This window comes from Sorex fumeus, unplaced genomic scaffold (genome assembly GCF_029834395.1).
Source record: "Sorex fumeus unplaced genomic scaffold, SorFum_2.1 ptg000072l, whole genome shotgun sequence".
Classification (NCBI taxonomy): domain Eukaryota; kingdom Metazoa; phylum Chordata; class Mammalia; order Eulipotyphla; family Soricidae; genus Sorex; species Sorex fumeus.
Window position 1 is genome coordinate 49,806,910 of NW_026606129.1, and position 17,293 is coordinate 49,824,202.

General features: G+C 45.6%; 1 protein-coding gene across 2 annotated transcripts in view; it reads right to left on the reverse strand.

Annotated features, from left to right (window-relative positions):
- Positions 1-8,280, reverse strand: part of PRKAR2A (protein kinase cAMP-dependent type II regulatory subunit alpha) — a 94,026-nt gene extending 85,746 nt beyond the window's left edge. For both annotated transcript variants that reach the window (XR_008794486.1, XM_056128965.1), the window contains exon 1: positions 7,702-8,280. Coding sequence is in view for 1 of the 2 variants with exons in the window: in XM_056128965.1 (XP_055984940.1) it covers positions 7,702-7,957 (256 nt within the window). In the remaining variant the exon portion in view is untranslated. The remainder of the gene's footprint in view (positions 1-7,701) is intronic.
- Between the last annotated feature and the right edge of the window lie 9,013 nt (positions 8,281-17,293).

Sequence of the window (17,293 nt, forward strand, 5' to 3'; positions counted from 1 at the left end):
GTCTAGGGGATCAAACACTGTTTAATTGCATACAAGCCAAGCACCTGACCTGCTGTACTATCTCTCTTGCCCTAGATTGCTCATTTTCTTAAGTGAAAACTGTACTGCTCTTTTCAATACTAAAAAACAATTTTTGAGCAATTCCTCAAAAGAATCATTTTCAAAAAATTTATATATGTATTTTTTGGTTTGGGACCCATAACTAGCAGTGCTTCATGTGGCACATGGGGTACCATATGGTGCCAGGGATTAACAATAACTATCAGAAAAAGAGCTGAAGAAAAAAGCAGCAGCTTTCCTGCTTTGATAATTTTTTATAAATTATTTCTATTTTTAAAAATACAAAATGAATCAATTGGCCAGCCAACCTATTTCAAAGGAAATAATGAACAAATGAAAAATAGAATGATGAATGTAAATGGATGAGGTAAAAACAAAAATGGAGGGCCCTGGACGGTGGCTCCATCACTTAATTAAAGGCAGTGCTTCTCAGTCTTTTTTTTTTTTACCATGGTCCCTTTCAAACTTATCTCCATCCTTGTTGGCCACCTAGTCTCAAAGCCATGGCCCCCGACTTGTGATTTTTACCTTGGTTCCTTCAGAATTTTCTGTGGGCCTACATGGGGCAAATGCTCCCCAATTGATAAATGCTATTTACAAGGGCTTACCAAGTGCAAGGTGATAAATTTTAATCCCAGTGTCACCACATGCGCTGAGGTGATCAATACGGTTTGTGAAATCTCTTGCAAAAAGGGTCCCAAAAATTGCTAAGTGATTTAAGCACTAGGTTGGTAAGCCTTAGAACATTATTTTTTTCTTTATTGGGTCATACCCAGCGACGCTCAGGGGTTACTCCTGCCTCTGCACTAAGGAATTACTCCTGGTGGTGCTCAGGGAACCACATGGGATGCCAGAGATTGAACCCTAGACTGTCTTGTGCAAGGCAAATGCCATACTTGCTGTACTATCGCTCCAGCCCCAAGCATAAACCCATTAATTCAACCAATGTGCCACCTGCACACACTGTGTCAATCAATCCTGACAGCTCTGCTGTGAGAGATTCCAAGTGAGAAAAAGCCTGGAAGAAGGCTCAACAGCCTTGGAAGTACCCAGGGCAAGAGCATGCCTGGAAAATGCCAGGTAGTTTTAACCCCAGAGCCTTACATGCACTAGGGTGATCGAACACTCCATGGTGTGGGGCCCCCAGCCAAGGAACATCTTCAAATTAATTTTTGGTGTTTTGGGTTTTTTTGCTTAGTTGGGGGAAACTCCCAAAAGTGTTCAGAAGATCATGTGATACCAGGGATTGAACAGTCTCCTGAATGCAAAGCATGTGCTCCAGTCCTTTGAGTCACTTTCCTGGTCTTTAATTAAGAAAACAAACAGGATAACTAAATCACAACTGTTGATTTTAAATATCTGGCTATCTCCAGAACTTCTATGTTAGTGATTCATTCATTATGAAAAATTACTTTATTTTTCATCCCTTTTGATTTTTTTCAAGGAAGTAACGAAGAATTTTATGAGACAACAAATGAAAATTCCAACAAATAACTGAGAATTAGCTCATTGTCTCTCATCAGATAATGAAATTTCAATATTTGAAAGTGGTTCAAACAAGCTACCTTTGCCGTCATTTTTATTTATTTATTTTAGATTCGGGGGCCACAGCCAGCAGTGCTCAAGTTTCACTGATGGCTAAGATAGGGATTACTCGAGTTGGAGCTCAGGAAACCTTATGGGGTGCCAGGGATTGAACCCAGTTGGCCATTTGCAAGGCAAATGTCCTACCTACTATTTAACTGCTCTGGTCCCTTCCTTCACTTTTTTTTTTCCTTTTGGGTCACACCCAGCGATGATCAGGGGTTACTCCTGTCTCTGCACTCAGGAGTTACTCCTGGTGGTGCTTGGGGGTACCATAGGGGATGTTGGGGATCGAACCCCGGTTGACTGCGTGTAAGGCAAATGCCCTACCCACTGTACTATTGCTCCGGCCCCCTTCCTCCACTTTTATACAAAAGATTTTGAGGGTCACAGAGTGCAGCTCAAGGGTAGAGCACTTGTATATATGAAACCCTGGGTTTACACCACTAAAAAAAAAGAAAAAGAGATTTTGAGTTGATTTTTTTTTTTTCTGTTTGTGGGCCATACACCACGATATTCAAGGGTTTCTGGCTCTATACTCAAGAATCACTTCCAGTGAGGATCAGGAGAATACAGGATGTCAGGGATTAAACCAGGGTCAGGGGCTGGAGCAATAGCACAGCGGGTAGGGTGTTTGTCTTGCACGTGGCCAACCCGGGTTCAATTCCCAGCATCCCATGTGGTTCCCCCGATCACCGCCAGGGGTAATTCCTGAGTGCAGAGCCAGGCGTAACCCCTGTGCAGCGCGGGGTGTGACCCAAAAAAAAAATAGGGTCAACTGCATGCAAGGCAAGAACCCTAACTGCTGCAATCTCTCTCCAGGCCCTTAAGTTAATATTTAAAAAATAGAACCCTCCCACAGAAAGTTCTAGACTATGGAAAACCATTTAAAAACTTCATTTTGGGGGGCAAAGTGATGGTAAAGCAGGTAGGACGCTTGCTTTGAAGCAGCTGGCCTGGATTTAATCCCCAGCACCCTAGATAGTTCCTGGAGTTCAACCACAGGAGTAATTTCTGAGTATACAGCCAGTAGTAACCCTGAGCACTGCCAGGTGTGACCCCAAACAAAAAACAAAAACCTTTATTTGGGATCCAGGGAAAGAGCTCAAAGAGCTGGAATGCATTCTTTGCATGCTGGAGCCCTAGGTTTAATCCCTGACATGGCCCCTTGATTATGATCAGGAGCGACTTCCAAGACACTGGGAGTACTACCTGGTACAATACATGCATGCACACACACACACACACACACAAATTATTTCATATACATATATCTGCACACAATTTCTTTCATATACCCATGGCAGACAATATACAGCTAAAAAAAAAAAAAACACACAACTCTGATCTAAAGAGATCCTTTTCCTTTAGTTCTAACATTCATTTCTATGTAACTCAAGTGAAAGACAGACCTAGCTAGAATCAAGGACACACACAAAAGTAAAACCTTAAATTAACAAACAAGACAAAAAAAAATAAACCTCCAATTTCTGAATAAGACTTCTGAAATATCAAATTCCCATTTTTTCCCTATGTTCTAATGAACCCATCTATTCTTTCTCCATCAGCTCCTACCTTCCCAGACTCTTTCCCTTTGCACATAAACATGCTAAAGTTGATTTTTAGTAAAACCAAACCAAAAAATGTTCTCATCACAACCACTGCTCCTTTAAGCTACCACCAGCATCTTTTTCACTTCAAAATGTACTCCTCATTTTGTCTGAATCTTTTGCAGTCCCCGCTACACACAAATACCCAGACCAACTGGCACTTGACCTCTTGTACAACAATCCTACTGGAACCTCTATCTTTGTGAATTATCACTGGGTATTATCATTCTCATGGAGCATGCCAGATAACTATGACACTAAGGTAACTACCTGGATTGCTACTAAAGAAATTAACAGAGGGAGCACTCTAAGCAGGGCAATCCGGAAAGGCAAGCTGAGGCTTACAAAGAAAGAAAAAGAGATAACTGGTCAGAATTAAGAAATAATGATTCAGAAATGGATCGACAGCAATGACAGACTACTTGGGTAAAGAGTGAGCCCAGCAAGTACAGAAATAAATTTGGCATGCAAGGTCATGGTGGGCTAGAGAGAGGTACAGAGAAAAACAGGAACCAAATCTTGCAATACTATGTCGACCATAGAAAGTATGTGGATTTCACACAATTTGTACTGAGCAAATTTAAACTCAACATAAGTGGAGCCAGAGAGACTGAGCAGAGTATAAGGCAAATGCCTGGTATGGCTCGAAAACTAAAACTAAAAAACAGGAGTGATGTGATCTGATTTCTCTTGATCATAAATTGGAAAAGACAAGTTGTGACCCAAAAAGCAAAAAAAAATAAAATAAAATAAAATAAAAAGTACTGTATAATTCTAAATACTTCAGGCTTTCCCAAGAGTTCAATACTCATTACAACACTTCATACTTGGTATTTGTTTGCTATCAAAGCTGCTAATAAAACAACCAATAATAGCTAATAAAATTTTTATAGAGCCTCCTGTAGTACTGGAGGGGTGGGGCTCACTTCTAGCTACACTCATCAGTAGATTGCAGACTTAAGTGTATTGGTGCTTGGGCCTGGCAATAGAGTACAACCCTGCAATGTTCCCGAACTGTACTTTGCAGTACTGGGGAGGCATGTGACACTAGGGATTGAATTCCATGCCTTGTGCATGCTTGGTCCCATACATCCGTTTGAGTCATCTCCCTGGCCCTCACATTTTTTACAGTTTACATCAATATACAATTTAATAAACCAAAATGCTGATTAGTCATACAAAATCTTTTTTCTTTCTTTCTGGTTTTGAGTCACAGCAGACATGCTCTGGGGTCAATCCCCATGGTACTTGGAACTCAAGAAGAATGAACCCAGAGTTCCACATGCAAAGCATACACTCCAATCCTTTAAGCCAACTCCTCAGCCCACCAATAAAGAATCTTACCAATTTCTTTGTTAGGTACAGTTCCACCACTCCCTTATCCTATTTTAAATTTTAAGTACTGTGGGCTTATTATCCTAATATTTCAAATTACTAGATATGCAATGTTCTTTTCTTTTTTTCAAAAATTGCAGGGTCAGAGCTGTAGAACAGAAGGTAGGATATTTGCCTTGCATGTAGCCAACTGGCATTTGATCCCCAGCATCCCAGTTAGTCCCCCAAGCCTGCCAGGAGTAATTCCTGAGTAGAGAACCATGAGTAACCCCTGAGCACCACCAGGAGAGGCCCAAAAATAAAACAAAACGAAAACCAACAAAAATATCACGCCTATTCATCTGACTCTGAATAAGATTTTTCCCCCCCTAAGTTTTAATGAAAGAATGTTTTCTGGTTATTATTATAAAAACTTCACAGAACGCATGTAATTTTCTTTACAATTCTAGCAGCTGTTTATATTTACATCCACAAAACACAATGCCACATTTTAAAATTTATATTTCCACAAAATTCAATACATCATTTTTATAATCTGGAATGATTTTTAAATTTTTTCAGTTATTTTTATTCAAGTAACATGTTTTACAAATGTCCATATTACTGTCTATTTTCTATTTCTATGAATTTGCCTAAATATATCATGTAAGTGAAATCATACATTTGATCTTTTGTGTCTAGCATATTTGCATGTTTTTTTTTGTCTTATTTTTGAATCATACCTAGCAACGCTCAGGTCTTACTCCTGGTAGTGTTCAGGGGACCATCTGTGGTGCCAAGGATCAAACTAGGGCCAGCTGCATGCAAGGCGAGTGCCTTAACTTCTGCACTATCTCTATGGTGCTGCATAATGTTTTCAAGGTTCATTCATGTTGCAGAATCAGAATATCATGGTTTTTTAAAAATGAACATTACTCCATTGTATGTGTAACCACATTTTAATTATCCATTTATCTACTGATGCTGATCACCTGCAGAGGTTGTTTCTACCTTTTGGTTTTTATAATGACCCTGCAAAGAACAGTAGCACAGAACCATCTTTCGAACTCTCAGCTTTCAATTCTTTGGGTATTCATAAAGCAATGGAACTACTACATCATAGTAATTCCATTTAACTTTTTGAAATCCATCAAAAAGTTTTCCACAGCAGCTGGACCATTTTATAGTCCCATCAACAAAGAATAAAGGTTCTAACTTCTCTACATCCTCCCCAAATACTTACTATTTTCTAGGCTTTTCTCTCATGATAGGTATCTCCTGTGCAATTTATTTTAGTCTATTTTATGAAAACAAACTTTCACCTTTTGTTGATTTTTATAATTATAAGCAGAATAAAATATAAGAAGGAAAAATAAAACAGGGCAGGCCAGGGCACTAGTATAACAGGTAGGGTATTTACTTTGCATTCAGCTGACCCAGATTCATTCCCCAGCATCCCATTTGGTACCCTGAGCCCTGCCCTGAGTGATCTCTGAGCACAGAGTTAGGAATAAGTCCTGAACACTGCTCCGTATAGCCCAAAAACAGAAACAAATTAAACAAAGGTTTACAAAGATTTTAGACAACTTGATTTTGAAAAAGATCCCAAAGACAGAGAATGAACACATAAACCCCACAGCTTATATGGTTTATTTTATCCACCTGGGACTTCTAAAATTTTAAAGTTCTAAAGTTTCACTATCACTATCACCCCGTTGATCATCGATTTGCTCGAACGGGCACCAGTAATGTCTGCATTCATGCCTGTCACATGCTAGTATAGCCCAATGGCATACTGGGGGCTCTTTCAGGGTCAGGTAAATCTAAAAATATCACAAAGCAGGTTACAACTTTGATTTAAAGACCTGAAGGTGAAACAAAGATAGTAGTAATTCCTAAAGTAAAAGCTTTAAAAAAAAAATCTCTGGGAGATCTTGTCACTGCTGTCCCCACTTTCAGATAAGTGAATTTGAAATCAAGAAGGCTTGGCAACTTGTCCAAGGCCACAAAGCAAACTCTAAGGCAGAGATTTGGAAAATAATCTGATTTCCAAGTTTAAGGTTAAAACTCCTCATTTAATGTGCAGTCAAGGGAAACAAGGAAGAGCAATATCTACTCTTAACATTAGGGAAGTTCATGGTTCATCTCAACAAACTGAAACTCAGAACCCGCAAAAGCAAAGCAATGACCAATTAATTTCTTGCTTTTATAACTTGAAGTTGCTTCAACTGAGATCTCCGTTTCTTCAGCATGATCTAATAAAACTAAATCTCTAACTTTGTCTCGAGCACTTTGCTGTTATATTTTGGCTGCTCAAAAGCAGTATAATTTCATTGTTAAATTTGCAAAAGCTCTAGATTGAAGCAACCAAGAAAAATGGAATTGCTTCCTATTTTCTGAACTGCTTGCTTAAACCTGACTTAGAAAGTAGCACTTGTCTTCTTTCCTGTGCCCCATGTGCTAAACTAGACGGTATTTCCTCTGACCAATTTGATCCCATCATTTTGGGACATGTTAAAAATGTAAGTATTTCCAAGCCCCATATTTGAACAAATGCATACTCATTGATGCAGAGGTGAAAGGATCTGCTCTTGATTTATTCCTGCAATACTTCGGGGGGCGGTGGTGACTGAGGGGATGGGGGTTATAAAAGCTGAAGCATTCGTGGCAGATCTAACCTGCTGAATGCTCCATGATGGCATATAGGGGCATATAGGGGTTCATTTCACCTTTTCTGCTTTTTTTTTTTTTGCCTCTGCTTAAGTTTTCACGGTGACTGCATAAAATCAATTCACGCTTAAGCGAAGTTCCCGTTCTGGTTATTAAGTGCGTGACGCGGGGAGCGAATATTCTGGTAGGGCGGCCTGCGAAGCCGGGCCGGGGCCGGGGCAGCGGATTCCACGCCACCACGCGGGCCGACGGTGCGCACGTTTCCGCCGGGGCTCTCGGGGGGCGACTCGGGGCTCCGAGGAAGCGCGGAGACGAGCGCGCGAGTGGCGCACGCGGGCAGCCCGACCCACGGGGCCCGGGTGCACGCACGTCCAAGCCCCGGGTGCTGGGCTCGGCGCTGCCCCCCCCCCCCCACACCACCCCCAACGCCCCACCGCGACCCTCGGCGCAGGCCGCCGCCTACCGTCCAGGAGCTCGTCGTCCTCCGACTCGGAGTCCGCCTTGGCGTCGGCGGCGGGGTCCCCGAAGAGCTCAGAACTCTGGGAGGAGGAAGGCGGGGCGGCGGCGGCCGGGAGGGCCACCGGGCAGCGGGCCTCGCGCAGGCGGCTGAAGTACTCCACCGCGAAGTCGACGAGGTCGGGCGGCTGCCGCCTCAGCACCTCCACCGTGTAGCCCTGCAGCAGCTCCGTGAGCCCGGGCGGGATCTGAATGTGGCTCATGCCGGCGGCGGCGGCGGCGGCGGTCGCGAGGACAGGCGGGGTCCGGGCCGCCGGCGGCCACTACCTTCGCGCTCCCTCACGCCGGCCTCGCGCCCGGCGCCTCGCGAAGTCTCCCGCGCCGCCCGGCTCGGGCCTGGCTTCCCCCGCCGCCGGCCGCCGCCGCCGCGCCGCGCTCGGGCCCGGAGTGTATTTCCGGGCCGTGCGAACCTCGGCTATTCCGGCCGGCCTGGCGGCGCCGTCGCTGTCACTGGGCAGCCGCCGCCGCCGCGGGGGGAACCGACGAGCGGGCGAGCAGGACGGGCGGGGCAGGAGCCCGGGTTGTGACGCACGCGGCCGCGGGCGTGCGCGCTCCCGCCGGGCTCCGGCCCGCAGTGCGCGTGCGCCGCTGGGCAGTCGGCCTGCGGGCTGCGGGACCCGAGCCCTCGTCCAGACGCCGCCGAGGCGGCTGTGAATGAAGCGACGACGCGGCGGAGTCGTGGGTGTCTCTCAGCTACTCGCGGGGAGTACTTTCCGGCTTTCTCTCCGCGCACGCTGCGTGCCTTTTGTTTGCCAGCACTTTCTGGGTGCAGGGACACCCTTGACCTGCTCTGTGCTTCCGCCTGCTATGGGTTGGAAAGTAAAAGGTCTACTCTTTTTTCTTTTTCTTTTTCTTTTTTTTTGCGGGAGGGCACACTAGGCGGTTCTCAGGGCTTATCCCTGGTTATGCACTTCTGCACTCAGGAATCACGTCTGGTGGACCCGGGGGACCCTACGGGCTGCGGGAGATCGAACCTGAGCGGGCGCGTGCAAGGCAAACGCCCTACCCACTGTACTATCGCTCCCGGCCCAGAGGGACCATTTTAGGGGGTGGCACTCGGGACTGTTCGGAGCCCGGGTCTAGAGGAGTGTGGAGGAAAGCCATCTGAGCATAGAGGAAAGGGACATAAAGGGCTGCTTGCTGATCGGGGTCAGTCCAGAGGTTGGGTGCAAGGTGGACAAGGACTGAGCGCCCGGCCGTTCTGAAGACTGACAGGAGAGAGCAAGGGGGAAGGGGCAGACCGGTGCAGACCAGTATGAGTTGCAGTGGCTTGTGGGGGGAGAACTAAGCTCGAAGCAGCTCGTTCAGGCAACCCTCCACAGGCCAAGAAGGAATGCAGGGAAAAGAAGAAAGGAGGTCTACCTACTGCTCCTCGCGGGCGCTCCCACCAGGATCTATCCCCTTTGCACAGGGTGCATACCCAGCCTCTCCACAGCTGCCCCTGGCCACTGGCCAGAACTGCTTGGTGCTATTAAACTGACCTCAAAGCACTTAACTTGGGGAGGGGTGGGCTCTTTCCCAACTTGCCCCTTTACCCACACCCACACCAGATTGGAAGGGAAACGAAAAAGGTGGAGACTTCTGGAAATGTCTATGGCCCACTGAAACCTTGACCGAAGATCTGGTGGACATAAACTAGTCCCCCTTCTCCTGAGAGAGGCCACTGAGAAAGTGTCCAGCGATAAGTCTGAGAATTTGAAAGGCACTTGGGATAGCTAAGGAGCACCTAGTAATTAACAAGTATTAATTAAAATTCTTACTAGGATTTTTATTGGCTTGGCACACGCCCCAGAGCTCAGTGCAGCTGGGAGTTGAGATTCTGGAAGCAGAAGCACCTGATTCTTACTTGGTGCAGAAACCTCCCAGCCTCTCAGCCAAACAGCAGTGCCTCCTTGGACAATTCCCTAGACCTTTGGGAGTCTTGGACCATCAACTTTGTGAGGGAAGGGGCAACCCCCAATTTGTTCCCTGGTGCATTCTTATGGCAGACTCTTGGAGTTTTACTAAATTTCCACATATCGAGCAGAATCTATGAAACAGTTCTTCTGACCTCAGAGTCTCAGAACTAGGCCACTCAGCCTCAAACCTCTGCTTCTTATCTCAGAATATGAAGATTTAACTGAGGACAAGCAGAAAAAAGGCTGGAAGGGCATGGTTCTTAGTTCTTTCACTTATTTTTTTTTTTAATTTTGGGCAACAACCAGTGGTGCCCAGGGATCACTCCTGGCGGGGCTCAGAGGAAAGAGCCTTACCCACTGTTCTATCTCTCCGGCCAGTTCTTTCACTTCTAAGTTATCCTAATCTTTCCAAGGGCTCAGGAGTCAGCCCATACCCAGGAAACTAGTTGTGATTCCCACTATACCACCACACCTAGGGATCTGCCACATTTCCTGCACAGTCAGGACCTTAATTTTAATTACAAAATAGGGTAAAAGAAAGCTACTCCAGGTTTGAGAATAGAAATGTGCAAGTTCTTCAGATGACTGGTTAAAGAAACTTTGGCACATTTACACAATGGAGTACTATGTAGCTGTTAGAAAAGACAAAGTCATAAAATTTACAGACAAGTGGTACTACATGGAAATTATCATGTTAAGCGAAATGACACAGAAAGGAATAGACATAGAAAGATTGCATTCATCTGGGGAACATAAAGTAACAAAATAGGAGAATAACACCCAAGAATGGCCGAGATTAGTACCAGGAATTTTACTCCATGGCTTGGAGGCCAGCCACACATGCTAGGGGAAAAGGGAGCTCAGATAGAGAAGAGAGCACCAAATAAAGGGTGTTGGGAGGATCCTCCCAGGATGGGAGAAGCATGCTGAAAGTAGACTATAGACCAAACATGATCATCACCCACTGCCTCTTTTGCAAACCACAACACCCAATAAGAGAGAGAATAAAAGGGAATGCCCTGCCACAGAGGCAGGGTGGGATGGGGGGATGGGGGGTGGGAGGGATACTGGGATCCGTAGTGGTGGGAAATGGGCACTGGTGGAGGGATGGGTATTTGATCATTGTATAATTGAAACCCAAGCACAAAAATTTGTAAGTCTACAACTGTACCTCATGGTGTCTCACTAATAAAAAAAAAGTGCAAGTTCTTTCAAACACTCCAAGCAAGACCTATCAACTTTTGCCAAAAGCAGACCTGTCCGGCTTGTTTTTAAATGTCTTACAGCCTGCGCATCGAGCCATCTAGCAAGCATGACATTTAAAAGGGCTGGAGACCCAGTTTCAATCCCTGACACCCATATGGTCCCCCAAGCCCCACAAGGAGGAGTAGGTCCCTAAACACACCTCTGAGCATCACTGGGTATGCCCCTATACACACACACAAAAAAAACCCTCCAATAATAAAAGGGGCGGGGGTTGAGGAATGTGGCAGGGCTGTGAGATAGTACAACACGTAAAGTACTTACCTTGCATGTGGTGGACCCAGATTTGGTCCCCCAATACCACATACAGTCCCCCAAGCCCCACCAGGAGTGATTGCTGGTGGATTATGAGCCAGGAGTAAGCCATAAGCATAGCAGGTGTGGCCCTCAAAAACAGACACACACACAAAAGGGATTCCTGGGTGCCAGAGAGGTAACATAAAGAGTGAAACATTTCCTTGAATGCACCCAATTCTCGCTGGATCCTCAGCACCACATATGGTGGTGTGCTGAGGATTCCTGAGTACTGCAAAAAGTGATCCCTGAGCATAGGGCCAGGAATAAGCACTGAGCACTGCTGGGTGTAGCTTTAAAAAACTTTTTTTTTTAATTTAATTTTTTTTGCTTTTTGGGTCACACCCGCTGATGTGTGATGGGGTTAGTCCTGGTTCATGCACTCTGGTATTACTCTTGGCAGTGCTCGGGGGACCATATGGGATGCTGGGAATTGAACCCGGGTTGGCCGCATGCAAGGCAAATACCCTACCCACTATGCTATCACTCCAGCCCTTAAAAAAATTTTGTTTTAAATGAAAAATAAAAAAGATAAAAGAAATCCTTGGAATTGGGGAGATAGTTCAAATGGCTGGAGCTTGTACTCTGCACGCGGGAGCCCCAGGTTCAATCCCCATCACTACATGGTCCCCCAAACCTCCACCAGGTATGGTCCCAAAACAAAAGTATAAAAGACATCCTGGGGCTGGAGTGTGTACAAAGAGTAGGGCACTTGACCTCCATGGGTTCCATTCCCAGGATTCCATATGGTCCCCTGAGCACTACTAGGAGTAACCCCTGAAATATCATTTGGTGACCTAAACCCACCAAAAAAAACCACCAAAAATCTTTGGGGTAATGATGTAGCTCAGTAGTAAAGTATCTACCTAATGTATACAGCTGCCTTTTCAATCCCAGACATCAGAGCAAATTAAAAAGTTAGTAAGTAAATAAGAAGCGTGCTCAGACCTGAAAGGAGTGAGGGCCAAGAAAGTAGTAACCCCTAGCTGAGCTGCTCCTTACCTTCCTACTTAGACTTATTCAGACAAGTCTAGAGTAAACCTCCAGGACCAGCTTTTTTCCCTCCCCTAGCATATGGTGGTCCCCAGAGCAGGGAGTTCATCTCTATTCCTTCTGGGAAACCCTTCAGCAGCAGGTGGAATCCCATGGGTCTTCAAGAGCTAACTAAAGAAGAGAACCCTAGAAAAAGAAGTATCAAGGACCTGAGCCCCCATGCTCTCTATCCTTAGCTAAACCTGTCTACCTGCACCACAAGAGACACTGGTGATTTAATCTCTGGGCGGCTAGGGGAAGCCCTAGTGGCTCTCCCTCTCCCTGCCCATGTTCAGTGGATTCGGGCCGCTCCCCCTCCCGGGGCAGCCCAGGCCATGGGCAGAGGAAGAAGGAAACGAGGCCAAGCTGGTTGGTTGGTGATCAGTTGCCATTTATTCCATTCTCCCCACACACCTGTTTCAGTCTCACTAAGTTCCCCTAACCTTATTCCTGTCGCCTCCTGTTTCTCCTGCTCATCTCTCCACACTCCATCTCGCAGCCTGGTCTCTCTCAACGCACCTGCACCTCATTCTTCCCCTTAATTCTCTCTCTCTCTCTCTCTCTCTCTCTCTCTCTCTCTCTCTCTCTCTCTCCTCCTCTTTCTCTTTCTCTCTCTCCCCCCTCTCCCTCTCCCTCTCTCTCTTTCTCTCCAACTCCCAGCATTTCGGGTAGACACCCCCCTTCTGGCAGCAAAATCAACATAAGAAAGTCTTTCCTTTGCTCAAGGGCAAAATAACACTTAAGGTGTTTTTCTCCTTTCCTTAGTACAATAACTTAATTAACATCTTAATTCTATTTCTTAATATTATTTTGTATGGACACAGTAAGAGATACATTGAGTTTGTAGGGTGGTTCTCCTGGGAACATCTCGCCACAGACTCAGACTACAGTGCTCAGGCTGGATTAATCATTCCTAACCCTAGCAGGGTTCAAATCTAGTTATTGCTTTTTGGATCATGATAGCATTTGCCCACGACCATGCTCTTAACTAAGAGTTAAGCATCATGGCACTTTGGCCAGGCCCATTTCAACGCCAGGGTAGCACATAGCTCACAGCTTGCCCTGGGTCCATCCAGTCCCTCGTTGGGACTCTGCTTTTGGGGTTCTAGGAAGTAAGGGCAACTGAGGCTTAAGTTGAGAGAACATGTCCAGGAGGTAAATATCATTCAGAATCAATTAACTCCCAAGTTACAAAAGCATAGCATTAACTGTCTTCTTGTGCCCATACAAAAAGGACACTGCTCTGAATTAACTATGCAAAGGACTTAAGGAGAAGAGAAAAACAATATTTACAAGTCAACAGAGCATAAATAAAGAAGTTACTAGTAAACACAGAGGAATGGGAGCACAATAAACCTAACCTCCCTGTGGGAAGGCAGAAAGGACAAACCAATGTAATCCTACAACTGTTAACCAAAGCTACTGACAGCCTAACTGGAAAACAACTGCCAAGAGCAAGTGATGGGTGAAAAACAACTTAAGAGACCCTAGAAAAGGAAGAATAGTAGAGTCCAGCAGAGAAGAGGATGTCCCAAAGACCTTATAGTGCCCATGCCAACCCACTCCTATTCATACCCAGCTCAGTCAACATCCTGTAGACTATCACACCAACAAGCCACAAGCAAACATGAACATCTGGGGGCCAATTCTCAGATATTTTCAAGCATGAATGCAGAGTAACAGGTGGGACACAAGAATAACCTGAAAACTATAGGTGTAAAACTAGAAATGGAGAGTATCAACTGCTATTTCCAAGGACACAGTGGTTTTCACTGTTGAAGGGTTTGTTACTTAAAAGGAGCCAGAGAAATAAAACAGTGGGTAGAGTGCCTTGAAAGCAGCTGACACGGGTTCAATCACTGCACCCCATATGGTCCCCAAGACAATCAGGAGTGATCCCTCAGCTTAGCGAGATGTGGCCCTAAAACAATCACAAGTAAGAAAAGTTTCTCTTCTAAGAAGGAGGGAATGACAGAGATAGTACAGTGGGTATGGCACTTGCCTTGTAAGTGGATTTGATCCCCAGCACCCCATTTGGTTCCTTGAGCAATGTTGGGTGTGACCCAAAAACAAACAAAAAAGGAGAGGGACAGCCAAACTCTTCTAGATGCCTCTGGAGAACTATTCTTGGCACTGACCACGTAAGTTCTCTCCTCTGATGCCTTTTGCCTCCTTGGGGTACTCAGCTCCAGCAGAACACGCCTTCCTTTTCTGTCCAATGAACTGCTTTTCTAAGACAGTCTCCAGTGCCCCAAACTTTCTCCTGGGACCTACTGGTCATATGACCATCTTTGCATGCCAGTACCATTCTGCCTCCCACCCCGGCCAGTTCTCTACCACCTTCAGCTAATTTAGTATCTACACCTTCAGTTCCTAGTTTGTCTTAGGCTTATTCATTATTATTTTATTTTGCCTTAAATAAATTCTTTTTATTTTATTTATTTATTTTTATTTTTAAATTAAAATAAATAATTTTGTCTTAGGCTTATTCACGAGCCTCTAATTTGCTAAATTGATTGGGGCAGAGGTTGTATTTCCTGTCACCTAAACTGTTCATTACCTCCATAATGCCTCCCTCATGAGGTCCCTGTCTCTATTCCAGGAAGTTTGGTCTTTCTTAACAAATTTTTTAACAAATAGCCATGCTCTGGGGAGCAATCAATTCCCTGACCATGTGTTTCTGTAAAAGCTACCACCTCTCTCAGTTTGTCCCAAGAAAAGGTCAGTCTCTGCAGTGGATCCAGGGACTGCTTCTGAGACAGCTTAAGGCAAGGACAGATCCTGGAACACAAGGGAGAGCCTTTCTGGAGAGCTACAGGCCTGTATGCTGACCCGAGCAGAGAAAGAAAAGGAAATCTTAGAGTATGCCCAGGGCCTGCTGGGACTCTGCCTCTCTTCGCCTGACTCAGGCTGGTTGCTCAAGCTTTAGCCCCCTAGTAGAGACAGGCCCCTTGGAGCTTGGGTCAACCAGCCCCAACAGCCTCCAGTACTGTCATAAACTTTTCTTCAGACCTGTGGACACCAGTCTTGTCCCTACTTGCCAATGATCTTGGCAGATCATTTTACCCTAAGTCTTGGCTTCCCACATCTGGAAGTGGGGATCAAAATTCTATCCATGGGCCCAGAGAGAGTTCAAAGGATTGAAGTATATGTTTTACATGCAGAAAACCCAAGCTCAATTCCTGGTGTCAAATGGTCCCCCAAGCACCACCAGTAGTCCCTGACTGCTACCGGCCGTGGATGAAAACAACACAGTGAAAGCTCCTTATGCATTAAAAGTTACATTGTGGGCTGGATAGGACGTTTGCCTTGCATGCAGCCAACATGGCCGACCTGAGTTCGATTCCTCCGCCCCTCTCGGACAGCCTGGCAAGCTACGGAGAGTATCTCCTCCGCATGGCAGAGCCTGGCAAGCTCCCCGTGATGTATCTGATATGCCAAACACAGTAACAACAAAGTCTCCCATGGAGACGTTACTGGGCCCGGTCGAGCAAATCAATGAACAACGGGAGGACAGTGATTAACAGTGACAGTGATTGTGGTGTGGGGGGGGCAGTGGGGAGGGGGAATAAAATTTAAATTTATCCGTATCAAGGTTAGAAAGGGCTTAGTGGGTTCCAGTCTCAAAATGTGGGTAAAGACCTGTGGGTAAAGGTCATCCAGCAGGAGAGCTAAAATGGTGCTACTGTAGCTTTTAACAGATTACTGTTGCAACAACCTTCCCTCTGCCCCTTGCCTTTGACCTAGTTAGAGCTGTCTCTAGGCCTGTGTAAAGCTATTATCACTGGCTAGTTGTAATAATCACTGTCCAGTTCCCAGTTAGGGCTATCTGTGACAGACATTGCTGGGGAGGGCCCCTATCTCTCCACAACCCTTACCCCCAGCAGGGAGAGATATATCAGGAACAGGTGGCATTTCAAAGTGCATCATAAAAAGGAAGTGCTAGCCTGGAGGGAGTTACCATCTGCTCTCCTCCCTTCACAAATAGCCTGCAGGGGTTTCCCTATTTGACTTAACATCTATTGAACACCCAAAGGAGTTTAAGAATCCACCATCACTAACATCAAGGAACCAAAACATTCCATTGTTAAATGGAAGCTGTTTGAAAGGGCAAATTATCCCTAAGTATAGACTGGAAGAGTGATCCTGAGCCAAGGGGATGGCTGGCATTTGATTGGAATGCAAATGCATCACAGGGGGCTTCCTGACAAAGGTCAAGGTTTCAGAACTTGTCTCAGGACTGGGCAGTGCCGAGAAGAGCTTCAGGAGACACATATGAACATCAGAATCAGTGACATTAAACAAAGATTTCAAAGGACATGAGAAGGGGGAGGGCTAATCCTAAACCATTAATATTCCCATGCAGGGTGCACACAATTTTCATTTCTAAAGCACATTTTTGGGGGGACTGGAGATGTAGCTCTGAAACAGGGCACTTAACTCTGCATGTATGAGGCCTTGGATTCAATCCCTGGCACTGCAAAAAAGAAATAATAAAAATGTTATTTTTCAGGGGCTGGAGCAATAGCACAGTGGGTAGGGTGTTTGCCTTGCACGCGGCCGACCCGGGTTCGATTCCCAGCATCCCATATGGTCCCTTGAGCACCACCAGGGGTAATTCCTGAGTGCATAACCAGGAAGAACCCCTGTGTATCGCCAGGTGTGACCCAAAAAGCATAAAATAAATAAATTATTTTTAAAAGTGTTATTTTTCATTTAACCGAAGTTCCTTTTTTTGGAGGTGGGGGGCTACCCACACCTGGCAGTCCTTGTACTCAGGGCTTACTTAACTCTGCACTCAGGGATCAATCTCAATGGTGCTCAGAGGACCATATGGGGTACGAGGCATTGGACCACTGAACCCAGGTCGGCTATGTGCAAGGAAACTGCCTTAACCTCTGTACTATCTCTCCAGCCCCTTGACTGTAATTTCTATCCAGTCATCTAGAAATATCTTCACGGGAATAAAGCTTCCTTCCTTACACCCCCAATCCCTCAGCTTCCTGTTAGGTTTGTGACATCACTAGGTGTAGGTTTCTATCCCTCTCACCC